Source organism: Callithrix jacchus, chromosome 7 (genome assembly GCF_049354715.1).
Source record: "Callithrix jacchus isolate 240 chromosome 7, calJac240_pri, whole genome shotgun sequence".
NCBI lineage: Eukaryota > Metazoa > Chordata > Mammalia > Primates > Cebidae > Callithrix > Callithrix jacchus.
Window position 1 is genome coordinate 74,294,025 of NC_133508.1, and position 27,494 is coordinate 74,321,518.

The following is a 27,494-nucleotide window of genomic DNA, read 5'->3' on the forward strand; positions in this document are numbered from 1 at the left end:
AAACTGTCTCAGAAAAATAAAAAAAGATATACAAATGGCCAAGAAGTACATGAAAAGATGTGTAATATCATTAATCATCAGGGAAATGCAAATCAAAACCACAATGAGATATCACCTCACACCCTTTAGGATGACCACTACCAAAAATATAGAACATAACAAGTGTTGGCAAGGACATGAAGAAACTGGAACCCTTGTACATCATTGGTAGGAATGCAAATTGGCACAGCTGCCATGGAAAACAATATGGAGGTTCCTCAAAAAATTATAGTTACTATATGATCCAGCAATCCTGATTCTGGTCATATATCCAAAAGAAATCCGGTCTTGAATACTGCTCACCCATGTTCAGTGGGGCATTATTCATAATAGCCAAGAGGTGGAAGCAACCAAAATGTATAAGTAGATAAATGGATACAGAAAATATGGTGTATATACACAATAGGGTACTACCAATCCTTAAAAAGAAGAAAACTCTGTCGTATGCCACAATATGAATGAACCTTGAAGACATTATGCTAAGAAAAATAATCCAGTCACAAAAAGACAAATACTGCATGATTCCACTTATGTGAGGTATCTAAAGCAGTCAAACTCTTTGAAACAGAAAGTAGAATAGTAGGCCAGGTGCAGTGGCTCATGCTTGTAAACCCAGTGGCTCACGCCTGTAAACCCAGCACACCTAGGGACCAAGGCAGGTGGATCACTTGAGGCCAGGAATTTGAGACCAGTCTGGCCAATGTGGCGAAAGCCTGTCTCTACTAAAAATATAGAAATTAACCAGGCATGGTGGCAGATGTCTATAATCTCAGCTATTCGGGAGGCTGAAGCAGGAGAATCAGTTGAACCCTGGAAGCAGAGGTTGCAGTGAGCCAAGATTGCACCAGTGCCCTTTAACCTGGTTGACAGAGTGACACGCTGACTCAAAAAAACAAAGAAAAAAAGGCTGGGCAAGTGGCTTATGCCTGGAATCCCAACACTTTGGGAGGCCAAGGCAGGCAGATCACCTGAGGTAGGGAAATCAAGACCAGCCTGACCAACATGGAGAAACCCCATCTCTACTAAAAATACAAAATTAGCCAGGCATGGTGGCACATGCCTATAATCCCAGCTACTTGGGAGGCTGAGGCAGGAGAATCACTTGAACTTGGGAGGCAGAGGTTGTGGTGAGCTGAGATCACACCATTGGACTCCAGTCTGTGCAATAAAAGTAAAACTTCGTCTCAAAAAAAAAAAAAAAGGAAAGGAAAAGGGGCCAGGGGCAGTGGCTCATGCCTGTAATCCCAGCACTTTGGGAGGCCGAGGCAGGTAGATCACCTAAAGTCAGGAGTTTGAGACCAGCCTGGCCAACATGGTGAAACCTTGTCTCTACTAAAAATACAAAAATTAGCCAGGTGTGGTGACAGGTGCCTATAACCCCAGCTACTTGGAAGGCTGAGGCAGGAGAATCACTTGAACCCAGGAGGCAGAGGTTGCAGTGAGCTGAGATTGCGCCATTATACTCTAGCCTGATGGACAAGAGCGAGCCTGAGTCTTAGGGAAAAAAAAGAAAGTAGAATGGTAGTTGCCAGGGGAGGGTGGTGGGGGTAAAGGGGAGTTGTTGAATGGATATAGAATTACAGCTTTGCAAGATGAAAAAGTTCTAAAGACCAGGTGTTGTAGTTCATGGCTGTAATCTCAGCACTCTGGGAGGGCCAAGGTAGGAGGATCACTTGAGCCCAAGAGTTCAACACCAGCCTGGACAACAAAGTGAAACCCTGTCTCTGCAAAAAATCAAAAAATTAGGTGGGCATGGTGACACACACCTGTGGTCCCAGCTACATGGGAGGCTGAGGCAGGAGGATTGCCTGAGCCCAGAAGGTCAAGGCTGCCACTGCACTCCAGCCTAGGCAATATAGCAAGGCCCCGTCTCAAAAAATAAAAAGAAAAGGAAAAGAAAAAGTTATAGAGATCCATTGAAAAACATATCTAGTTAACATACTGTACAATACACATAAAATAGGTAAGACGATACATTTTATGTGTTTTTTACAATAAAAAAATTTGATGCCCAGGTCACAACCCAGAGCTAACAAGTCTTCACCTCTGTAGGCTGGAGCTCAGGAATTCGTTGTTTTATTTAAGTTTCTTGGTGATTCCAGTGTGCAGACAAGTTGAGAATTGATGGTCTAGATGATGTGGAGTGAACAGCAGCATACACACACATACACACATGTACAGGAGGTAATAAGGCCTGGGGTTTGTGTTCAGCAAAGAGGTTTCCAAGAGAAGATGCCAGGAAGGCAGTGGGAGAAATGGTCCCAGGTCTCAGAAAAGGTGTCTGAGAGAAAGATGGAGATGCAGGAGCCATCAGAAGGTGAAGGGATGAAAATGTCCAGGAAAATGCATAGAAAGAGAAGAGGAAAAGCTTTTAGGGAATAAGCCTGAGAAACACCAGCATTTAAGAAATAGGCAAAGGAAGAAAGTTTGACAAGAAGGAGCCAGAGAGGCAGGAGGAAGACCGAGGGTGAGCAAGGTGATGGAAGACCGGCAAGAGAACATTTAGGAAGTTTCCCTCCTGACTTTTCTGGTGGTTAGCCCACTATTGGTCCACAAGCACGTGATCTTACTCCCTGAGCCTTGGTTTCCCCGTGTGTAAAATGGGAACAATGATGACACATCCTAGGCGTGTTGTGGGAATTTTACGAAGTAATGTGTATGAGAGACTGAGCAAGCACCCGGCACCAGCATTCCAGCAAGAGGAGCTGGCGCTGGGCAGTGTCTTATGTCGAGAAGAGACAGAGTAAGATGATGATCCAGATTTCCCCCTGGCTTTCATAAAGTGAATGTTCCTGCTGTCTTTGGGGGATTGAGGAAAGCAGAGATCAAAGAGTAATAAGGCAAGGAATTGGAGACAGGAAGTAGGTGGCTCAGGCTCTGACAAGCGCATGGATGTGGCTTCTGGTCTTAAACGGTATATACATCTATCAGCCTCCACTCCGTGTTTTTCCCAAATTCCAATTAAAACACAGAGACACAGTAAGACTTGAAAACCTACACCATCACCGTAAACTAGTCTTGACAGCTGATCTCCAGAATGGGGGCTGGAGAGTAGAGTAGCACATTTCTACTTACGATCAAGCCCGTGGGACTAGATCAAAAAGTGCGATTATAATAAACCCGCAGGCTACACTGCCCACAGAGTGGCATTGCCTCCCATTCTAAAAATAACTTGAAAAATCCTTTATTCTTCCCCTCAGTGTCTGACCCTCTTAAAAAAAAAAAAAAAAAAGCCAGGTCTTTGTCAAGTGGACAATGCACAGCCAGCACTCTGGTGCAGAGCTGCTTTCGAGGAAGAGTGTTCTTCCCTGTCCCCCAGGGGTGCTTCTCAGCCAAAATTCACTTTGAGATGGCAGCTCCCAGAAAAGACCTGAGCACAAAGTGAGAGGAGCGGTGAAGCATTCTAGGAGGTGGCAACATTCCTTGCAAATACAGATAGGGGCAGAGATGGGAAGGGGAGGCTAGAAATATCATTTTTTTAAAGCTACATTTGTGGAGAGCATTACACAACCAGGATAGAGAGGTAGAAGATGGTTCCATTTCAGTTCCAAAGAGATACGTAGATGAAAGCCTGATAAATCCTACTAATGGATCTAAAAGCTCTCCAGCTATAGGTTTGGGATGGGAATCAGTCAGCACCCTGGTGGGGCCAAAGTTGCAGCAGATAGTATTGGAAACCCAGTCAACAGCCTTGTCCCCCTTTCCTGCTAGCTGAGCTGAATTTTTGGTTCAGAGTCTACCGTCTCCCCATAGGTGACTTGGGTAAATTCTGGTTGTTCTAAGACATTTGTGTGCACTCATTCCCTTTGCCAATGAATGGTTTAGGGTTGGACTTATAATCCATTTCAGGCCAACAAAAGAAGTTAGCTGGGGACGGGGATTCAGAGAAAAATTTCTTGCTTCTAAAAAGATACCTTCGAGGAAGAAATGGTTCTTTTTCTGCCTCTGAATGGTAAGGATGTGATGTCTGGAGCTGCTGCAGCCAACTTACTACCATGAGGGAACCAGCCTCCAAGATGAGAATGGCAGAGAGGACAGAGAGAAAAAACCTGAGTCCTTGAGGACACTTTTAAGCTGCTGAGTGAACCAAGCTCTAACTCTAGCCCTCTTATGTGAGTTAAGAAATCATTTAAGTTAAAGTCAGTTAGGGCCCAGCACTGTGGCTCACGCCTGTAATCCCAGAGCTTTGAGAGGCATAGGTGAAAGTCTCACCTGAGGCCAGGAATTGACCAGCCTGGGCAACATAGCAATACCTCATCTCTACAAAAAAAAATTTACAAAGAAAAAAAGTGGCCGGGCACGGTGGCTCACGCCTATAATCCCAGCACTTTGGGAGGCCGAGGTGGGTAGATCACAAGGTCAAGAGATCGAGACCATCCTGGTCAACATGGTGAAACCCTGTCTCTACTAAAAATACAAAAATCAGCTGGGCATGGTGGCGCATGCCTGTAGTCCCAGCTACCTGGGAGGCTGAGGCAGGATTGGTTGAACCCAGGAGGCAGAGGTTGCAGTGAGCTGAGATCGCGCCACTGCACTTCAGCCTGGGTAACAAGAGTGAAACTCCATCTCAAAAAAAAAAAAAGAAGTTAGCTGGGCATGTTAGCACATACCTGCAGTCCTAGCCACTTGGGAGGCTCAGGCAGGAGGATCACCTGAGCCCAGGAGTTTGAGGTTACAGTGAGCTATGATCATGCCACTGTACTCCAGCTTGAGTGACAGAGTAAGATCCTGTCTCTAAAAATAATAATAAAATCAGTTAGACTGGGATATGTTGTTACTTGCAGCTGAAAACCTCACAGCTAATTCAAAGGGCAATTCACATATCTTTTTTGTCATTGTTGGCAAACACCAGCTATCTCCTTACTCGAGAATGAGTACACAGAAAATACCAGAAATTGGGTATATGAAAAAATATTTCAGAATAAGGGAATGGGAGCATTATTCTGAAAATTCAGGAGAAGCAAATCTTGAAAAGTGATTTAATGTGATAGAGAATAAGGAGATGCTCTGGCACTTTAAGAAGAAAGAAAACACAGCCTCCACCAACTAGGTACAGAAGGTCATAAGGAGAAAACAGCTGGAGAAGAAAACGAAACAAGATGAGATAAAAATGGAGAAACTGAGAAGGGCTGGGTGAAGAAACTAAAAGCGCATCAGCAAAACTGAAATATTTAAAACAAAATTCATTACAAATACAAGGAATTTTAACAAAATCACAGAGTGCAAAACAACCCCCCCTCAGTCTTTGAAACAAGTAAAAACAAGAAGGCACTCCAACTGAATAATAACTTGTGAGGTTTAACTGATGATCGTTTTACAATGGTGTACAAGCAGCGCAACCATTCTGTTTTTGCACTTCAGTACAGTATTCAATAAATTACATACCGTACTGAATGTAAAATAGATACTCATTGTAAAACAGGTGATTTTGCCCAACTGTAGGCTAATGTAAGTGTTCTGGGCATGTTTAAGTAGGCTAGGCTAAGGTGTGACATTTGGCAGGCTAGGTGCATTAAATGCATTTTGAAACTTACAATATTTTCCACTTATAATGAGCTTAATGGGACATAAGCCTGTCTTTAAGTTGAGGAGCATCTGCATATAGATAGGTAGGTAGGTAGGTAAACAGATAGATAGATAGATAGATAGATAGATAGATAGATGATAGATAGATAGATAGATATAAAGAGAGAGAAAAAGAACTACACTACAAAATAGTGCATATTGTTTTAAAGTAGCATGAAATTGTTTAAAAATCTTTACCATGCATGAACCTCCATGAAGCACTACAATCAGCAACATAAACAAAATAAAAGCAAGTCATCTAGAAATGAAAGCACATCCTCTAAAATAATCTGAGTCAAAACTACAGCACTAAAAGGAAACACAGAAATATTAACCTTGGACTAAGCAATGGTTTCTTAGTGATGACACCAAAAGCACAAACAACCAAAGAAAAAATAGATAAATTAAAGTGCATCAAAATTAAAAGCTTTTAGCTGGGCACAGTGGTTCATTCCTGTAATCCCAACACTTTGGGAGGCTGAGGCAGGTGGGTCACGAGGTCAAGAGATTAGCTAGGCGTGGAGGTGCACACCAGTAGTCCTAGCTACTCTGGTGGCTGAGGCAGGAGAATTGCTTGAGCCTGGGAGGCAGAGGCTGCAGTGAGCCGAGATCATGCCATTGCACTCCAGCCTGGTGACAGAGCAAGACTCCGTCTCTAAAAAAAAAAAAAGGTACAAAAATGAGCTGGGCATAGCGGCATGCGCCTGTAGTCCCAGCTACTCTGGAGGCTGAGGCAGGAGAATCGCTTGAACCCAGGAAGCAGAGGTTGCAGTGAGCTGAGATCACACCACTTCACTCCAGCCTGGGCAACAGAGCAAGGTTCCATCTCTGGGGGAAAAAAATTAAAAGCTTTTGTTATTGAACAGACATTCTCAATAAAGTGAAAGCCAAACCACAGAGTGGGAGAAAATATTCACAAATCATTTAGTTGACAAGGTTTGTATGAGTTAAATAGTGTGTCTGAAAAAGATACATTGAAGTCCTAACCAGCCCCCATCTCAGAATGTGATCTTATTTTCACAGAAGTAATCAAGTTAAAATGAGGTCATTAGGGTGGGCCCTAATCCAATATGACTAGTGCCTCGTGAAAAAGAGAATTTGAACACAGAAAAAAACGCACACGGAGAGATGGTGATGTGAAGACACCGGGAGAAGACAGCCATGTGACTAGAGTGATGCGTGTGCAAACCAAGGAACACCAAGGATTGTCAGCAAACATGAGAAGCTGGAAGAGCAGGGAAGGGTCCTCCCCTAGAGCCATCAGAGACAGTGTGGCCCTGATGACACCTTTTGCAATACATTTGTTTCAGGCCAGTCGGTTTTTGGCACCTTGTTACAGCAACACTGGGAAACTAACACAAGTGTCTAGTAGCTATAATACATATCTACAGTTATAATATCTTATAACTTAATGACAAAAAGAAAACCCTGCACAGGAAAAGATGTTCAAATACTAATGATATATTAGTTATTAGGGAAATGCAAATCAAAGCCGCAGTGAGATCCCACCTCACATCCACTAGGATGGATACTGTTAAAAAGACAAACAATAACAATTATTGGTGAGGAGGTGGAGAAACTGGAACCCTTGTACTTTGCAGGCAGAAATGCAAAATGGTACACCTGCTTTGAAAAAGTTGATAATGCCTCAAAAAGTTAAGTTACTATACGTATTAGTCAGCTCAGGTTATGATAATAAGAAACTGCAGACCTTTAATAACAAAGGTGATTTTTAGGCTAGGCACGGTGCCTCACACCTGTAATTCCAGCACTTTGGGGGCCAAGATGGGCATACTGCCTGAAGCCAGGAGTTCAAGACCAGCCTAGCCAACATGGGGAAACCCTGTCTCTACTAAAAAATACAAAAATTAGCCAGGCGTAGTGATATGTGCCTGTAATTCCAGCTACTCTGGAAGCTGAGGCACAAGAATGGCTTGAACCTGGGAAGTGGAGGTTGCATTGAGCTGAGATTGCACCACTGCACTCCAGCCTGGGTGACAGAGGAAGACTCTCTCTCAATCAATCAATCAATAACAAAGATGGCTTTCCTAACAAAAATCTATTTTCTCACACTTCTGGAGGCTAGAAATCCCAGGCCAAGTGCTCAGCAGATCTGTAATCTGATGAGAGCTATTTTCCTGACCAGTCACCTTCCCACTGTGTTCTCAAGTGGCCTTTCTTCTGTGCACATATGGACACAGAGTGAGTGTGCTGCGGTGTCTCTCCCTTTTCTTATAGAGATACCAGTCCTAATGGATTAGGGCCCACCCTTATATCTCATTTAACCTTAATTACCTCCTTAAAGGAACTATCTCCAAACATAGTCACATTGGGGTTTAGGGTTTCAACACATGAAACTGGAAGTAACATAATTCAGTCCATAACTATATGACTTAGCAATTCCACTCCTAGGTATATAGCCATGAGAACTGAAAATATACATTTACACAAAAACATATATATATATGAATATTCACAATAGTATTATTCATAATAGCCAAAATGTAGAAACAGCCCAAGTCCATCAACTGATGAATGGATAAGCAAAACTGTGGTCTATCCATGCAATGGAATGTTACTCAGCCATAAAAAGGAATGCAGTACTGATACATGCTACAACATGGGTGAACCTTGAAACCATTATGCTAAGGGAGAGAAGCCAGACTTGAAAGCTCATATATTGCATAATTCCATGTATTGAGATGACTAGAATAGGCAAATCCATAGAAACAGAAAGACCGGTTGTTACCAAGGCTTAGAGGAGGTAGATGGAATGTGAGTGACTAATGAGCTTCCTTTCAGGGTAGTGAAATGTTTTAGAATCAGATCGCGCTTGTTGCACAACCATGTGAATATATGAAAAATCCCTGAAGTGATGCTTCAAAAGGGGGAAATTTATGTTACATGAACTATACCTTTAAAAACCCATATTACTAACAATGTGATAATATCATGTATCAAATGGATTGGAAATGACAATACTCAGAGGAAAACTCATAGCTTTAAAAATTAAAATGAAAAATAACTAAGCACTGAACTTGCCTAGAAAAACACTTCTGAGGTTGGGCATGGTAGCTCACATCTGTAATCCCAACACTTTGGGAGGCCAAGGCAGGAGGATTGCTTGAGTCAGGAGTTCAAGACCAGTTTGAGCAACATAGTGAGACCCCATCTCTATAAAAAATGCAGCATTAGCCAGGCATGGTGGTGCACGTCTATAATCCCAGCTACTTGGGAGGTTGAAGCAGGAGAATCGCTGGAACTCAGGAGGCAGAAGTTACAGTGAGCCAAGATCATGTCACTGCATTCCAGCCTGGGTGATAGAGAGTGAAACCCTGTCTCAAAAAATATATATATCAGGAAAGCAGGAGAGTCGTATTAATAAAGATAAAAATCATAAAATACAGCTGGGTGTGGTGGCGTGCACCTATAATCCCAGCTACTTGGGAGGCTGAGGCAGCAGAATCACTAGAACCTGGGAGGCAAGGTTGCAGTGAGCTGATATCACACCACTGCACTCCAGCCTGGGCTACGGAGTGAGACTCCCTCTCAAAAAAAAAAAAAAATCATAAAATAAGAGACAAAAGAGCAACGGAATTGATAGGTTCAAGAGCTGACTCTGTGTCATAACCAATAAAATAAACTTCTGGCAAGGATAATTAAGAAAAAAAGAGAGAGATTACAAGCATACAACAGGAAGAAAGAGAAAGTAAACTCCAGGTACTCAGGAAATGTATATACATTTCTAATAATAAATTAGAAAAAGAACACCAAAACATTTTCTAGGAAAGCACAAATTTATAAAACTGATCAAGAAGAAGTTACAGTAAAGATTTAAAATATCAACCTTGGCTGGGGCTGGTGGCTCATGCCTGTAATCCCAGCACTTTGAGAGGCTGAGGCAGTCAGATCACCTGAGGTCAGAAGTTTGAGACTAGCCTGACCAACATGGTGAAATCCTGTCTCTACTAAAAATATAAAAATTAGCCAGGCATGGTGGCACGTGTCTGTAATCCCAGCTACTTGGGAGGCTGAGGCAGGAGAATCACTTGAACCTGGGAGGTGGAGGTTGCAGTGAGCCAAGATTGTGCCATTGCACTCCAGCCTGGGCAACAAGAGCAAAACTCCATCTCAAAAAATAAATGAAAAATAAAATTAAAATATGCCAGGCACGGTGGCTCAAGCCTGTAATCCCAGCACTTTGGGAGGCCGAGGCAGGTGGATCACGAGGTCAAGAGATTGAGACCATCCTGGTCAACATGGTGAAACCCCATCTCTACTAAAAATACAAAAAATTAGCTGGGCACGGTGAGGCGTGCCTGTAATCCCAGCTACTCAGGAGGCTGAGGCAGGAGAATTGCCTGAACCCAGGAGGTGGAGGTGGCGGTGAGCCGTGATCGTGCCATTGCACTCCAGCCTGGGTAACAAGAGTGAAACTCCGTCTCAAAAATAAAATAAAATAAAAATATCTGGCTGGGCATGGTAGCTCACGCCTGTAATCACAGCACTTTGGGATGTAGAGGTGGGCAGATCACCTGAGATCAGGAGTTCGAGACCAGCCTGACCAACATGGAGAGACTCCATTTCTACTAAAAACACAAAATAGGCCAAGGGTGGTGGCGAATGCCTGCAATCCCAGCTTTTCGAGAGGCTGAGGCAAGAGAATCACCTGGACCCTAGAGGCAGAGATTTCAGTGGGTCAAGATTGCGCCATTGCACTCCAGCCTCAGCAACAAGAGCAAAACTCCATCTCAAAAACTAACTAACTATATAAATAAATAAAATATCAAACTTTCTCCCCAAAAATGGCATAGATCCCAGAAAGTTTCCCAGGCAGTTTTTCATGCCTTCAAGGAATATATAAATTTGCTACTAAAATACCCCAGAGCAGGGAAAAAGAAGATATTTTTCCTGATGGCTTTACTAAAGCCAGCATCACCATAGTGCCAAAACTTGACAAAGAACACATTACAAAACACTAATCTCTCTTAGAAATGCAGATGGTTCCATGCCAAGAGATCTTTGTATAAAAACTTTTTTTAAAAAAAGAAATGTAGATAGAAAAAAACGTTAAAATATAAGCCAATGAACTCAGCAAAATATCAAAAGAATAATATACTCGTATCCAGTAGGGTATAATTCAGGAGTGCAGAGAGTTCAGATTGAAAAATCCATTAATAGCATTCATCATACTGACAGGTCAAAGGGGGAAAAATGTGGTCATCTTGAAAATGCTTAAGAAGCATTTTATGAAATTAACATCCATTTCTGATTTTTAGAAAAAGTTCAGTAAAAAGCAGAAGCATTATATGGCCTAGGGGTTAAAGGCTCAGGGCTTTGAGGGCACACAGACCTGGGTTTCAAAACCAATCTGAGTTTTATTTAATTTTTTTTTTTTTTTTTTGAGGTGGAGTCTCACTCTGTCACCCAAGCTGGAGTGCAGTGGCACAATCTTGGCTCACTGCAACTTCCACTTCTGGGGTTCAAGCGATTCTCCTGCCTCAGCTTCCCCAGTAGCTGGGATTACAGGCGTGTGCCACCACACCTGGCTTTTTTTTTTTTTTTTTTTTTTTTAACTAGAGGTGGGGTTTCACCTTGTTGGCCAAGCTGAAACCTCATCGAACTCCTGATCTCAAATGATCTGCCTGCCTCAGCCTCCCAAAGTACTGAGATTACAGGCGTGAGCCACAGCACCCAGCACCATTTCAATGACTTAATGTAGAAAATCATATTGCACAGTGCCAAATACAGTGGCCCTCGATCAGTAGAAGCTTAGTATTTTTCTTTTTTTTTTTTTGAGACAGGGTTTCGCTGTTGTTACCCAGGCTGGAGTGCAATGGCATGATCTCGGCTCACCGCAACCTCCGCCTTCTGGGTTCAGGCAATTCTCCTGCCTCAGCCTCCTGAGTAGCTGGGATTACAGGCATGCACCACCATGCCCAGCTAATTTTTTGTGTTTTTAGTAGAGACAGGGTTTCACCTTGTCGACCAGGATGGTCTCCATCTCTTGACCTCATGATCCACCCGCCTTGGCCTCCCAAAGTGCTGGGATTATAGGCGTGAGCCACCGCGCCTAGTATTTTTATGTAGAAAGTGGAAATAGAAGATTATTTCCTTAACAGGGCTTTTAAATCCATCTGTGTCAAAACAGTTAAGATTGTTAACATAAAATGTCAGATAAAAGTATTACATATACCATCATGGATTGCCAAATGATGGGAAGATGTTCTGAGAAATGCGTTGTTAGGCGATTTCATTGCTATAGAAACATCAAAGTATACTTACACAAACCTAGATGGTATAGCCTATCACACTTCTAGGCTACAACCTGTACAGCCTGGGTAACAGCCTGTGACTGTACTGAATACTGCGGGCAGTTGTAACAGAAAGCACTACATGACAGGAGTCTTTCAGCTCCATTATAATCTTATGGGACCACCATCATATGCCATCCATTGTTGACCAAAATATCATATTAAAACAAAAGAGGTTTTCCAGCAATCCCATTACTGGGTATATACCCAAAGAACTATACATCATTCTACTATAACGACACATGCACACGTATGTTCACTGCAGCCCTGTATACAATAGCAAAGTCCTGGAACCAACCCAAATGCCCATCCATGATAGACCGGACAAAGAAAATGTGGTACATATACACCATGGAATATTATGCAGCCATAAAAAACAATGAGTTTGTGTCCTTTGTAAGGACTTGGATGAATGTGGAAACCATCATTCTCAGCAAACTGACACAAGAACAGAAAACCAAACACCGCATGTTCTCACTCATAGGAGGGTGTTGAACAATGAGAACACATGGATTCAGGGAGAGAAGCGTCACACGCTGGGGGCAGTTGAGGGGTAGGCGCTGGATGGTGGGGGGTGGGGAGGGTGGGGAGGGATAACATGGGGAGAAATGCTGGATATAGAATACACCTAAAATTTAAAAAAAGAAAATACAAAATAATTTAAATATTAAAAAAACAAAAGGGGTTTTATGGGTAGATAATTAAAATATGAATACCAAGATAAAGATGGAAACATTTCTGGAAGTATATACTCTAAGATATTAATAGTGGTTTATGTCTACATAATAAGATTATAGCTTTTTCCTTTTTCTATACTGAATTTTAAAAAATGTGATCCTTTCGTAGTTTGTGGGTGTGACTGGGAATTCACACTCGTGTGAGGTGTGTCATCATTGAACCTTTTCACGACATCGGCACAAGACCCATCTAACATGAAAGAAAGATCGGAAAGGAATTTTTAAAAATGTAAATGCAATAGCAAATGTTAAATCACAATAGAGACAGTAAAAAACAGTACTGTTCCAGAAACCCAGACGAGTTGGGAAACCTCCAAAAGGCAGTGGAAATGGATTAAGAGCTCAAAATGATCAAGGAAGTCAAGTGACACGATTTGAGAATCAGAAAATGAATGTACAACCTAAGGCTTACAGATATTTTAAATAAGAGATATGTTTGAGCTATCGGAAGTTCTAGTCAAAGCAGTAGCTAAAGAAAACTTTTTTAAGAGACATGGTCTGGCTCTGTCGCCCAGGCTGGAGTGCAGTGGCACAGTCATCGCTCACTGCAGCCTCAAACTCCTGGGCGCAAGTGATCCTCCCACTTCAGCCTCCTGAGCAGCAGGGACTATAGGCACACACCACCATGTCTGGCTAATTTAAAAAAATTTTTGTAGAGACAGGGTCTCACTATGTTGCTCCTGGCCTCAGGCTTCCAAAATGCTGGGACTACAGGCCTGTACCACTGTGCCTGGCCTGAAGAAAACTTTTCCAGGGGAAAAAAAAAAAAAAGTTGTGCAAATCAAAAGCTTTACTCAATCAAAAGAAATCCATATTGGTCAAATGATTATTTTTGGCTGGGCGCATGGTGGTTCACGCCTGTAATCCCAGCACTTTGGGAGGCCGAGGCAGGCAGATCACTTGAGGTCAGGAGTTCAACACCGGCCTGGCCAACATGGTGAAACCCCATCTCTACTAAAAATACAAAAATTAGCTGGGTGTGGCGGTGCCCACCTGTAATCACAGCTACTCAGGAGGCTGAGGTGGGAAAATCGCTTGAACCCATAAGACAGAGGTTGCCACGAGCTGTGATACCACCACCACACTCCAGCCTGAGTGACAAGAGCAAAACTCCATTTTAAAAAAAGTTTATTTTCAACAGATTAAGTAGGTTAAAGAATTATTCTAACATCCGTGTGTATACATATATATGTCATATGTCCAAGTTAGGTAGAAAAGAATGAAAATAACCCTAGCCTCAGACTTCTCGACAACAGAACTGCCAGAAGACAGAAGCAGAATCACAGAAGGCAGGGAAGCAGGGTTACAGACCAATCCTATCGCCTCGATTAGGAAGAGAGTCAGAAACCATACCACTAGCTTATCTTTCTTGCAAAGAACACAAGCATTACTTGAAGGTCCCCCCTAGTGGAGAAGCCAATCAAAAGAAACTGTCAGGAGTGAAGGTGTGGTGGGAAAAGGCTGTAGGTCTTCACTTACTCATCTCACGTCCAGACTCAGCGATGTGTTGGCTGGTGCGTTCCATCGCCCTTACGGCCTAACTCTACAAGCTTCCTTGCCATTTCCCGGGGCCAGGAAAGGGGTGGCCAATGCACCAAAACCATGCAGAGGCCGAGGGATGGAGGCAAGGGACACACGACCGGACCCCGATTCCCCAGACAGAGGGAAGGAAGTAAATTCGGCTTCCTACTGACATTTTTTTAAAGGTAAGGTAAGAGATTAAGGGACTTTCCACCTCTTTTTCCCTGAGAAGTCAGAGGCAAGGCCAACTGCAGAGCTGTGAGCGGGACAGAGGCTGTGCAGGCGCTCAGGAGAAAGGCGAGCACCCAGCGGCTTCCCGCAGACGCACAGAACCGCGCGCCTCCCCTCTGGCCTGGTAGCAAGGGGACGCCTGCATTCTTAGTTTCTCTTGCAGACTCGGGAGGGCGACTGGCACTGGAGAGTCCGGGGGTGATTTTGTGTCCCGGAGAGGGGCGGGGTGCGTGCACAGAGTGTGGCTTCTCTGGGGAGGGTGGGTGGGGTTCCTGCTGGACCGACGGGGCGGCCGCGGGCAGGCATGGGGGTGGCAGGCGCGGGGGCTTCGGGGCGGGGGACGCGGGTGGGGGGGCAGGCGGCCTTACCCCCGGGCCCGGTGGAGACGGTGACCTGCGCGTAGGTGGCTCCCGCGGCGGCCGCTGGACCCGAGACGCCGTTGAGAGCGGCCACGCGCACGGTGTAGCGCGCGCCGGGCCGCAGGTGCAGCAGCGTGGCGGCGCGCTCCCGCAGCCCGGCCTGGCGCGGCACGAAGGCCACGCGCGGCCCGCACGGCTCGCACGCGCCCGCCGGGCCCTCGCGGCCGCAGCGCAGGCACAGCAGCGAGTAGGTGACGTCCGAGCGGCCGCCTGAGTCGGCCGGCGGCAGCCAGCGCAGCCTCAGCGCCAGCGGGGAGCGGCTCAGGCTGTACTGCAGGTCCCGCGGCGCCGACGGCGGCCCTGGGGCGGCACAGGGGCGGGACGGTCAGGGCTGGGCATGGGGGCCGGCGAGGGGGGCGGGATGCACGGGGCAGGCGGGGGCTGGTCCACCTCCCAGTGAGGCGGGAGAAGCTGGAGCGCGAGGGTCAATCGGGGAGGAGGGAGCGGGCCGCTCATCAGGGGACTGGGTGGTTGAGGGGGACGGGAGGGACAGGGGCGTGGGGTCAGTCAGGGAGGAGGGCAGAAGGGACGGTCAGGGAAGGGACAGGGTTGGTTGAGTGGAAATGGCGCCGTGGGAGCCAGTGGGCGTGGGGGATAGGACAGGGGAGAGGGGTCTGGGGTGGGAGGGATGGGGGCGTGGGTTCAGTCGAGGAGGTTGGAACAGAGATGGTCAGTGAGGGGTCAAGGACGAATGAGCCCCGGGCGAGCGGGAGCAGGGGTTTGTCTCTCCCCCAGGGAAGGGTCAGGGACCCAGGTGTGAGAGCCCTTGGTAGGTCGGCAGGTGAGAGCGGCAGGGCAGTTGGTGAGGATTTGGGAGGAGTTAAGTGAGGAACCGAGGATGTGAGTGTGTGGACCAAGAACCGATGGTGCGAAGGTCGGGAGCCCCCCTTTCGGCTGGAGGGTAGGCAGGGTGCAGAGAGGACAGCGGAGGGGCGCTCTCCTCAGTGACCCGCCAAGCATCCTAACCCCATCCTCCATCTGGACTCTCGCAGTTGTCCTGGTTCTTCTCATCTAAGGCCCCGGCCTCCAGCGCCCGCCCAGGCTCCGGTCCCCACATCCCGCCTTCTGGGGCGCTGGCCCCCGTATCCGCCGTCGTGCGCCCCAGTGCGGAGCCCCCTCTCTCACCACCACCCGGATTAGGCCTTCCTTGTCCTCCCCCACCCCGCCACCCTCTGCAGTGCCGCCTAGAGGGGGACTCACGGGTGCAGGAAGCCGAGGGCGGGTCGGTGGGCGAGCGCGCGTAGCTGTCCTGGCACACGCAGAAGGTGGAGGCGTTTTCCAGGGCCCGGCTGTGCTCTGGGCACGGTGAGCAGAGGGGCCGCCGCGGGGACACTTTGTAAAACCCTGGGGGACAGGCTGCAGGGCATGGCGGGTGAGAAGCCAAGGCTCCGCCACAGCTTCTTCCCGCTTTGCTGACTGGCCTGGTTAGGGCAGGGTTTATCTCCTCCAATTACGGTAGGAAAACAGCGGACTCCAGTCAGCACTGCCCCGTGAGTGACTCCTAAACAACCCATTACCAACCCTTAGTAAACGTTCAGTGTGTTCAGATAACTTTAAAACATTTTACTTTCAGCCGGATGCAATAGCTCACGCCTATAATCCCAACGCTTTGGAAGGCCAAAGCCAGAGATCACTAGAGTCCAGGTGCTGGAGACCAGCCTGGGCAACATGGTGAAACCCTGTCTGTATTTATTTTTAAAAAATTACGCCTGTTAATTCATATCCTTACAACCACCTGTGAGGTTATCCTCTTTTTACTTTTCATTTTTGTTTTTGTTTTTGAGAGAGTCTCCTTCTGTTGCCCAGGCTGGAGTGCAGTGGCCAGATCTCAGCTCACTGCAACCTCTACCTCCCAGGTTTATGTGATTCTCCTGCCTCAGCCTCCCAGGTAGCTGGGATTACAAGCCTGGACCTCCATGCCTGGTTGCCTTTTTTTTTTTTTTTTTTTTTTTTTTTTTTTTTGTATTTTTAATAGAGATGGAGCTTCATCATGCTGGCCAGGCTGGTCTTGAACTCCTGGCCTCAAGTGATCTGCCCTGCCCCCCACCTCTGCCTCCCAAAGTGTTGAAATTACAGGCGTGAGCCACTGTGCCTGGCCCTTTATCCCCTTTTTAAAACGAAGGAGCTAAGGCTAGGAGAGGTGAAGTTGCCTGCAGCTACTGCCCCACAGCCTGTGGGATTCCAACCCAAGTCCGCATCACACCACCCTCATGCCCACTGGAAGAAAATGAGCCAAACTCTGCAGTCCTGGTGTGAGAAAGAGAGGGGAGGAGAGATGTCCCAAGGGATTATCCAGGGACAGACACGCAAGCATGCACGCACACACACACACACACACACACACCCTCCCACCACCACCATCATTTGAGTTTGTGCATCATAAATTCTCAACTGAAAGTAAAGCCAACCAGGTGCGGGGAGGGTGGGTGGAGAGAGAAGGGCCAGTAAAAGTTCCCTGGGCCATGAGTCAGACCTGGTTCCAGTCTTGACACCTACTCAGTTTGCTTCTCACTTCTCAGAACACAGGTTGTTAAGAGCACAAGTGTGCCTATCTGAACAACCTGGGTTTGTAGCTGAGTCACACCACGTATTTGCTGTGTAGCCTTGAGCACATCAGTTGACCTCTCTGAGCCTTGTGTTGAATACCTACCTCAAAAAAGGTTGTTGGAGGATTGAGATAAAACATGTAAACCACCTAGCCCAGCACCAACCACATTTTCACAATAATGGTAGTAATTGCTGTTCCTCCCCTACAAGCCTAAGGTAACTGCTAAACACTCACTTCAAAAAATTTCTCTTCACCTGGGCCAAGGAGGGAGACAGGGGCTCCTGGCTCCACATCTCACAGCTTGGGTGGTCCTCCCCTTGTTCTCTGGCCCTCCCCTCTAGTTTAGCTGGCTGCTTTCCAGCTCCAAGAAGATGCAGTACAACAGAAAGGGTGCAGGCTAGCTCTTGGGGAAGAACTTTCAGCCTGTGTGGGAGAAGAGGGGAGAGGACTAGGATTTCCACTGTTTGGAAGGTTTAGGCTTGGGAGGGTCCATCTTGCCCAGAGTTCTGGGCAACACAACTCTGTGGGAGGGGCTCAGCAGCCCAGGAGCTTTTGGAAGCTTCTCTGCCGGCAGAACAAAGCATGGGCCAACTATCCCCATGGTCCAGTGGGCAGCAGAAAGCCAGGCTGGAACTTGGCAGGCTTGGGATCTAGCATCCTCTCTGGCCTCAAGAAACCACTGGTCAAGTAGGAATAACAATCATGGCCTGCCCACCTCTGTTGTGAAATAGGAGAGCGAGTGAGGGCCCAGATAAAGGATCTGTTCACAGGGTTTCACAGCAATAGGGGAAGAATGCTGGAGGCTCCCTCCCCACAAGTGTATGAGGGTGGCAGCTGTCCTAGAGGTGGGTGGGCCCATCAGGGACAGCAGTGGCATCTCTGCTGTAAAAGGCTGTTTAGAAGGGGTTTGTGCTGAAGAGCAGATTCAGGGATTCCTGACCGCCAGCCCCTCCCTCTCTTCAAGGTCAGAACTTCAGAGCTAATCTGGCTCAGCTCCCACTGGCCTGGTCCTCCAGCAGCTTCCCTAGCAGTAGCCACAGTCTTTGTCACATACTTCATCATGAGGTATTCACCGGCTTGTGAGACTGCCTTTGTTGAACAACACTGGCAGAAAGTGCTCCTTAGGATGAGCCCTCATTAGCTTCTCTGTCAGTAATCCAACCCAAGCCCACATCACACCACCCCCTTGTGCCACCCCATCACAGGGGCTCATTGTGCCCTATGGACCCTCAGGGAACATATCTGCTTGGGTCCCTTGGCTCCAAGGCAGTCCCACTGAGTTGTTTTCTGTTTGTTTGTTTGTGACACAGTCTTGCCCTGTTGCCCAGGCTGGAGTGCAGTGGCACAATCATAGCTCACTACAGCCTCCACCTCCTGGGGCCAAGCAATCCTCCCATCTCAGCCCTACCAAGTTGCTGGGACCACAGGCATGCTGTGCCACCAGGCCTGGTTAATTTTTGTGTGTGTAGACATGGAGTCCCCCTATGTTGCCCAGGCTGATCTTGAACTCTTGGCTCAAGCGATCATCCTGCGTTGGCCTCCCAAATTGCTGGGATTACAGGTGTGAGCCACTGCACCTGGCCCTAGTGGAGAATTAAAGATACTGATTAACAGCCCTGATTTTTCCCCCCAAAGGAAATCCCAGTTCTTTCACTAATTTCTCTAGTGACTAAGAGAGAAAACAAAAGTCAAGGTCACTAAAGAGAAACAAAAAGGAGAAAAGAACATCTTAGCTCTATTCCCCTCTTATCTATTGACTTGTAGAGGGGAGTCTGTTAGCTGCAGAAGGCACTTGGAAGGCCTTTCAAATCCAACGATTTCCCTCCCTTCCTAATATCCTCCAACAGCTCCCCACTGCCAGCCACTCTACTGTGCTACACTGAGCACATCCTTTCGCCTCTAGGTCTTGTTCTATAACTCCTTATATCCCTTTTCTCCTGGCAAACTTCTATACTTCTCCAAACCCCAGTTCAAATAACATCTCCCCTGTGAAGCTTTCCTTGGCATTGTCCACAGCTCCCAACTCCCCAAGGCAAAGCTGAAGCCATTACAAGTGGCCTTTTTCTGGTCTCATCAGATATGGATTGGGTTTTTTAGTCTCTCTCTCTCTCTCCTTCTCCCTCATTTCTCAGAGAAACCTCCTCCTCTCACTCCTAATCCATTCATTCAGCAAATATTTTTTAGCATCTGTTACGTAGGCTCTATAGATATCCAGCAATGAATAAAACAGACAAGGACCTTACTGTCCATTCTACAGATGCTCTCCCTCCCACCTTATAGGGAGAAGAGAAGCCATCAGTTAGTAATTCCCTCAACATCTGCCCATCAAAACACACAAATGCCCCCATCTGCAACCATCTCCCCTCTCTTCCTTCTTTCCAGTCCTAGAGGAGGGAATGAGCCACCTCCTGTTGAAGGCCAGCCCTTCTATCTCCACCCTGGATCTCTCCCTTTAACCTCATCAAAGACTACATTCCATCAGCTGTCTCCCCTCTTGGTAGTGAAACAGTAAAAAGCAGCCCATTTTGGGTGCAGGCAATAAGGGCACAAACTATAGAGTATATAAAAACAATAATAGAACTGACCAAAATGCGGCCCGCTTTTTGTTAGCAACAGGTATCAGCAATTCTAGCTCACATCAATAATAAAATACTCCTGCCTCCTGGGACTGGGATGGGGATCCCCCCACATACACACTTGGTACTCCAGTGACTCTTTGCCCTTCAGCATACAAACAAATCTCTCCCATCTACAATAAAAATCCTCTCTCAACCCAATGTCCTCCTCGAGATACTGCCTCTTCTCCTAATTCAAATCCAGGCTTCTAGATTCACTGACTCCAGCTCTTCGACTTTCTTTATCCCTCAGTCTACTGCAACCTGGTCTCTCTACCCATCACTCAGCTGCAATTGCTCTCACCAAGGCCACCAAGTGGGCACTTGTTAACCCTCGACTTACCTGACTGCTTCCCAACTCTGTAGGCCATTCCTTCCTGGACACCCCTATCTCTCTAAGCTCTCACAATATCACACTCTCCTAGTTTTTCTCCATACCCTGCCCACTCCCTCTCAGCCTTTTTAATGGGCTCTATATTTTCTACTTGTCCTTGAGTATTGCTCTTCTATGAGTCTTCATTGTTGGCCCTCTTGGCTTCTTCCCCCACGCGTTCTCTCTGGTCTGTCCCAATCACACCCACAGCTTCAAGTACTATCTCTGTCTGGCTGAGCTCCAGACCCCTTTCTAACCCCTTCCTCTGGAATGTGCCAGGGACATCATATTTATGATGTCCTGTGTTCTGTACCCTAGTGAATGATCCCTCTGTCCATTCAATCCCCAGTAGCATATAAGTCAAAGGGGACTCCTTTCTCCTCCTGTATCACATGGTCACTAAGTGCTGTGAATGCTAACTCATGATCCTCATCTCTCAGTGATCTCTGCTACTACCTTAATTCAGACCTTGTGGTCTTTCTCCTGCACTAGTGAACCATCTTCCTTCTTCATCTTCTGGCTCCTAATCCTTCCCTCTTCAATCCCTTTTTTGCAGCTGTAGCTTGAGTGATCTTTTGAAACTACAAATCTGAGCATGTCAGATCCCTGCTTCAAATCTTCCCCATTGGCCTAAGCTCTTTATCCCAACATTCAAGGCCCTGCTTCTCTCCAGTGCCATTACTTAACTTCCCACACCCCCACATGCCCTCTGCTCTAACCACATTTAGTTATATAGGCCCAACCATGCTATGTTCCTTCCTGCCTCCATGATTCTGCATGCAATTCCTGAGCTTAGAGTGCTCTAAACTGCCTCAGAAAAAAGATCCCCTCACCTTCTCTGGGATGCCTTCTCCATGCTTCCCAGAACCCAGCAAGGTTCTTCCTTCCATGCTTCCTTAGCTGCCTGGTTGTGCGTCACACCCTATGGTAACCACTTGTTTACCCAATGCATTTTCACTGAACACCTACCATATGCCTTATCCTGTTATGGATGCTGGGGCTGCTGACACTAATACGACCCAGTGCCTGAGCTCCAGAAGTTCCTAATCTGGGTGTGATCCCTGTGGTCTCACTGACTCAGGAGGCTGAGGCAGAAGGAATGCCTGAACCCAGGAGCTCAAGGCTGTGATACCCTATGATCGTGCCTATGAATAACTGCTACAATCAAGCCCAGGCAACACGGACCCCCATCTCTAAAAAAATTAAGTTCTTAATCTAGTGGTGAAAACACACGTGAGTAGTTCACTGCATACCATAGGGTAAGACAGAAACAGAGTTTTCAATGAGTGCTGGAGAGCACAGAGGTGGATCCTAACTATATCTAGAGAGCTCACGAAGGTTCATGCCTCCCAGTCTTTCCCTAAATTACAATTTCTGCAGGGAAGAGATGGTGGCATTCATCTGTATACATATAACAAGCCCTCGATAAATGCAGCTGGCACATCCTCAATTCATATTGGATGGATGATTGAACAAAGGAATGAGAGCAAACTGAGTCACTTCCTCCTCTGTCTTCCCACCACTCCGTGTATCTCTCTGTTATAGCATATATTACCCTCTTGCAGTTTTTAAATTTTTGTATCTCTCCATCTAGACTGTGAGCTTCTTGAGAGCTGGGACTATGTCTGACTCATTTCTGTTGCCCTGGCACCCAGAAAAGGACATGGTTTAGAAGAAGAATACCTTGATCTTTCTATATTAAGTGCACATATTCATAACCCCATCCTCACCCTCTGTCTCCAAAGCCACAGGCAGGAGAGGGAATGAGAGGTCTGTTCCTGATGCCCTCACCAGCCTGAGAACCCAGCAAAACCTCCAACATGAAGGATCTCCCCCAGGGAGCATAGTGATTGTAGTTCATAGAGTGGGATGTGATCTTAGTAAGCATCTGGTGCAACTTCTCAATCCCTTTCTCGAGCATAAACGTCCCCCCTGCCAGCCTCTGACTTGCAAACATGTGGTCAGTGACTGGGAGCTTCCTCCCTGTAATGCAACCAGTCCCAGTAGCCTAAAGCTTGGGCTGCTGTAGAGTTCTTCCTTGGGCACAGGGGAGACCACATCGTGTCGTAGAAAGAATGAGAGAGTTGGGCAAGCCTGAATTCTGATCCTAGCTCCCTATTTCCTAACTTTGTAAGTGAGGTACTAATCTCTCCGAGGCTCTATTTCTTCCTCTGTGAAACAGGAATAAGGATGACTCCCTTCAGGCCAGGCGCGGTGGCTCACACCTGTAATCCCAGCACTTTGGGAGGCTGAGCCGGGTGGATCACGAAGTCAAGATGTCAAGACCATCGTGGCCAACATGGTGAAACCCCATCCCTACTAAAAATACAAAAATTAGCTGGGTGTGGTGGGGCACACCTATAGTCTCAGCTACTCAGGAGGCTGAGGCAGGAGAATCACTTGAACTCAGGAGGTGGAGGTTGCAGTGAGCCGAGGTCGCACCACTGCACTCCAGCCTGGTGACAGAGCGAGACTCCCTCTCAAAAAAAAGAATGACTCCCTTTAGGCCAGGTGCAGTGGCTCATGCCTATAATCCCAGCATATGGGAGACCAAAGTAGGTGGATCACTTGAGGTCAGGAGTTTGAGACCAGCCTGGCCAACATGGTGAAATCCCATGCCTACTAAAAATACAAAAATTTGCTGGGCATGGTGGTGTGCACCTGTAATCCCAGCTACTTGGGAGGCTGAGACAGGAGAATCACTGGAACCCAGGAGGTGGCCGTTGCAGTGAGTGGAGATTGGGCCAGTGCACTCCAACTGGGTGACAGAGCAAGAGACTCTATATCAAAAAGTTAAAATAAAAATAAAAGAATGGCTTCCTTCATTGCCATGAAAATAAATGAGAAGGCCTGTGTGAGGTGCCTAAGATTCAGGTCCCTAATGCCTCCTTAGCTAGTCAGTGAAGTTACCTCCTAGTAATAGTAACTTCACTCGTTGGCCCTGACTGGACCAACTAGAAACTCCCAGACAAAACATCAGGACTGTCCTTGGGCTCAGAGCCCAAGGCTTCTCCAGCCCCCTCGCCCCCAGCCCCGCCTTTTTCATCTAGGGTACACTTTCAATTGTCACTTACGCTCTGCACTCCCACCCCACAGCCCCCAGCCATCTGGATACCTTCACAGATGTCACCACGCTCCTGGAATCCCGCGCTGCAGCTGCAGCGGCCCACAGGCACCAGCCACTCGCCGTCTGCGCCGCAGTGCATGCGCGGGGGGCTGCCGGGCTCCCCTTCCGAGTGCGCCACACACGTTCCGGCCACTTCCACCAGTGTGGAGAAGGCGCTCTCGGCTGCGGTGGCTGGGAACGTGGCCAGCCCCCGCACGGTGGCACGACACTGCTTGTAGTAGACGCGCACCGAGACAAGCGCCACGCAGGCGCCCACGTCCTGAAAGGCCAGGTGGAAACCCCTCCGGCTGAGCGGGCCGATCTCGCGCACTTCTGTGTTCAGCTTCATCTTGCGCTCGCCCAGGTCGCCCTGCGTGAAGCTCTCGTCCGCCGCGATCGTGTCTATTTTGTGGGGCCGGCTGCCGCCTAGGCGGGGACGCCCGCGCCCCAGGTCGGCCTCCGTTTCCAGGTAGTAGACGTTGAAGGTCTCCTTGCAGGTGCCTGCGGCGCCAGGGATGCTGCTGCAGTCACGGAGTGTGAACTGCAGCTCCACGAAGATGCGCTGCCCCCGGCCGCGGCTGATCCAACCAGTCTGCAGCCAATTGTCCTGGTTGGGCTCCAGCACATTGCACACTTGGTATGTGCGGATGGGACGGTCGTGTTCATCCACGCCGCTGATCTCTTCCCACTGGAGACAAGAGTAAAGGGGTGGGCAGCTCAGAGCCGGCATGCTTCCAGGAGGTAGAGTGCTAGCAGTGACTCCTGCCTTCTCTCTCACCACCATGCATACCCCAGAAATTGTAAGATGCAGTACTGGGAGGAACTTTGAAAACAAATGAGTCCAAATCTTATTTTTATAGATGGGGAAACTGAGGCTCCAGAGGGAAAGTGATTTGACCAGATGTGCCTCAAACTAGTGTGGAGCTAGGAATGGTGCATATAGTCTCCTGACTCTCTGACCAGTGCCCTTTCTGCTCCACCAAGCTGTTGTTACAACCCGATCATCCCACCCACACCCGAAGTTCCCAAGCCTCTTTTAGAACTCCCAGTCTTGCTTGCTCTGTCAATCAACAACATTGCTTGGAGGATCTGCTATGTGAAAGGCACTGTCCTGTATTAGCTTCATCCAGATGCCAGGTTTCTGTTCCTGGACAGCCAGTTCTCTCCTCATTTATTCACTGTGGGGTTTTTGTTTGTTTGTTTTTGTTTTTGACTGTCTAACTGGCTGACGACTCAACATGTTCTAATATTCAAGCCATGGCTTGAAGCCAGGGCTTCTGGATATCACACACTTTGAGGAGCACTTTGGTCGATGTAAACATGGGGAGCTGAAGGGGTTGTGTCCTGGACCACCAGAGGGTCCCTGGGACAGGGAGGGACATTGTACACTTACCCCATTACTAGGCAGTGCAGTCCAGCCCAGCTCAGCCTGGGAGGCTTTGGAATCCAGGAGGATGACTAAGGAGAGGGGAGAACAGAAATGTCAGAAATCAAGAATGTCAATTTATCAGGAGAGTGGAATCCTTTGGTGAAGTCCCAGTAAATTTGCTGAGGGAATGCCAAATGTGACGAATGATATGGACAAGTTTTTCCCACTCCATAAATTCCCAGGAGGGGGTATGAATAGCTCAAATCCAGAGAGAGGTAGCCAAGTGATTAGGGAAGGAGCTTGTATTCAGTTCCTGGGGCTGCTGTGACACATTCCCACAAATTTAGTGGCTTAAAACAACACGGTTTTTTTCTCTTACAGTTCTGGAGGTCAGAAGCCCAAAGCCAGTTTCACTGGTCTAGAGTCAAGGTATCAGCAGGACTGTTTTGTTTTGGAGGCTCTGAGGGGAGAATTCATGTCCTTGCCACCTTCAGCGTCTAGTGGCTGCCTGTAGTCCCTGGCTTATGGTCCCCACCTCCATCTTCAAATCACATCACTTTAATCTCTGCCTAGGTCACCATACTTCCTCCTCCTCTGACTCTTCCTGCACCCCTCATACAATGACCATTGTGATTTTTGGGCTCATCCAAATAATCTAAAATAATATATCCATCTCAAAAGATCATTAATCACATATGCAACGTCTTTTTGTCACTTAAGGTAACATTCACAGGTTCTAGGGACTAGGACGTTGACATATTGTGGAAAAGGAGTCACTATTCAGCCTTCTGCAGGGTCCATGGCAAATACTCTCAGGTTGGCTCTCAGACTGGGGGTGGGAGTCAGTGACCCTCCCTAACCTTCTTAGGTTTTCAAAATTATAGCTAAGTGTCAATTAGAGAAAGAGAAAGTCGGTAGTGAATGTATCAGGGGATTCCTGTATATACCCCCAAATCCACTCCCACTCAGGCATGAAGAATTTAACATTTTTAGTCTGACTCCCAGGGCCTCTGAGAAAGCAATGTGGAGAGATACTGCCAACAACTGGAGAAATAAAATCTCTTCTCAGCCAGCCCTTTTCCCAGGGGCTGTCACTTCCACTGCTTTTGAAAAAATGTCAGAGGTCCTTTTATGTATACCTCTATGACCCTTCCTACCAGTGAAGCTTGGAGTCCCTTTATTCCCCCAGGAGGCATCGGATCAGCAGTCTGCAACCTCTCAGCACGGATCACAGAAACTGGTTTGGGCAGCAAAGCCCGCAGACCGGAGACAGGAGGCCAGGACATCCCTGAGTCTTGGAATATTATCCTCTGGAGCTTAAGCCAGGGGCTGCCCTACCAAGATGAGGGCCTCTCCAGAGGCGTTAGCGACCGTGGGCAGGACCGCCGACGGCTTTCCGAGGTCCGCACAACTGATGGCACTTCGGAATTGCATACTGGAAGGCGTCAGCCATCCAGCGCCCCGACCAACCCCGCGGTCAGCGCCTCAGATTCCAGCTTCTCCGGATTCTGCACCTAGATATGACGCCTCTGGATTCAAATGAACGTATAGCTTCCCCAAATGCAGAATCAGAGGCAAGACGCGGGCTCTAGTATCGCCGACAGCCTCAAAGCCAGCAACGCGGAGCGCCCCTGGTAGACTACGCTCAGAATTCAGCACTGCGGACAGTTCCACGATCAGCACGTCGGGCAGCGCCCGGACCCAGCCCCCTCGACCAGCCTTCAGCCTTAGGTTGGCCACACTGTGGTCTCCTAGCCTCTGTGTTCCGGGCTCCATCCCGTTTTCCCATACTCCGAGCTCATCTCCGCATCTCCCTGTCTCTACTCTCTTTATCTCCCCGCCCCCACGCCTCCCACCTCCAATCACTCAGCTTGTCCGTCTCGCCCACCCCTGGACTGCCGCCTCTGTCTCCCGCGGTTCCTGGTCTCTTCCCCTGCCTCCCGGGTCTACAGCCCCCAAGCTCCTCAACGCCCCTCTCTTCGCTATTGCTTGGCCACATTTTTCTGTCTCTCCAGTTCTTCGCTGCCTGCTTGCTTCTAGCCCCATTACAGACTCTAGTCTCTCCAATGACTCCTTCCCCCCAAATCCCCGTCCCCAGCCCCCCTATCTTTTGGCATGCCAGGCTCCGAGCAGAGTCCACCAGTCTTTTCACCTTCCTCGGCGGTCCCAGGCCGCCAGGGTCCCAAAAGCACCGCGAGACAGAGCGGCATCCGGCAGAGGAACAGGCGCAGAGGGTGTGCACCAGCGCCGGTCTCCATGGTCCGCAGACCGAGCTGTCAGTGCGGCGGCGGCTCAAGCCGCGCCAGCCTAGCACCACTGAGCAGTACCCCCAGACCCCAGCGCCAGCTGGGGGCGGGGTCTCGTCGCTCACCATCATCCATGGGGACCAATCACTAGGCACCGCTGCGGGATGTCCACCAATCCTCGCCAACAGAGGGTGGGTAGGTGGAGTTTCATAGGCCAGGGGCGGAACACCCAACTGGTGGGGAAAGGAAGGGGTCCCGCAGATCCCAAAACCGTAGGGGGTGGGGCAGCACTGGGAGCTGGCGGGGCTTCTGCGCGAGGGGGATGAGCTGGTGTCGGTGGCCCAGAGCGCTAAACCTTAGCTCCTCATTCCTGAGAAGTAGGCAACGTGGGTTTGGCTTAAGGAGGGGCGA

At 48.0% G+C, this 27,494-nt stretch overlaps 1 protein-coding gene and 1 non-coding gene across 5 annotated transcripts in view; one reads left to right on the top strand and one right to left on the bottom strand.

The window, feature by feature from the left end:
- EPHA10 (EPH receptor A10) overlaps positions 1–27,155 on the bottom strand; it is a 48,779-nt gene extending 21,624 nt beyond the window's left edge. For 3 of the 4 annotated variants that reach the window (XR_013519931.1, XM_035250848.3, XM_035250847.3), the window contains exons 1-5: positions 26,990–27,155; positions 24,862–24,926; positions 23,478–24,156; positions 16,027–16,182; positions 14,776–15,126 (exon numbers count right to left, since the gene is read on the bottom strand). Coding sequence is in view for 3 of the 4 variants with exons in the window: in XM_035250848.3 (XP_035106739.1) it covers positions 14,776–15,126; positions 16,027–16,182; positions 23,478–24,156; positions 24,862–24,926; positions 26,990–27,095 (1,357 nt within the window). In the remaining variant the exon portion in view is untranslated. Of the gene's footprint in view, positions 1–14,775; positions 15,127–16,026; positions 16,183–23,477; positions 24,157–24,861; positions 24,927–25,994; positions 26,660–26,989 lie in introns of those variants that run through there. The other variant, XM_078331258.1, reaches the window with a different exon arrangement.
- On the top strand, positions 12,753–12,851 carry LOC118143531 (small nucleolar RNA U13). The gene has a single exon (XR_004727732.3). It is a non-coding gene; the product is annotated as a small nucleolar RNA U13 (small nucleolar RNA).
- Positions 27,156–27,494: the final 339 nt, after the last annotated feature.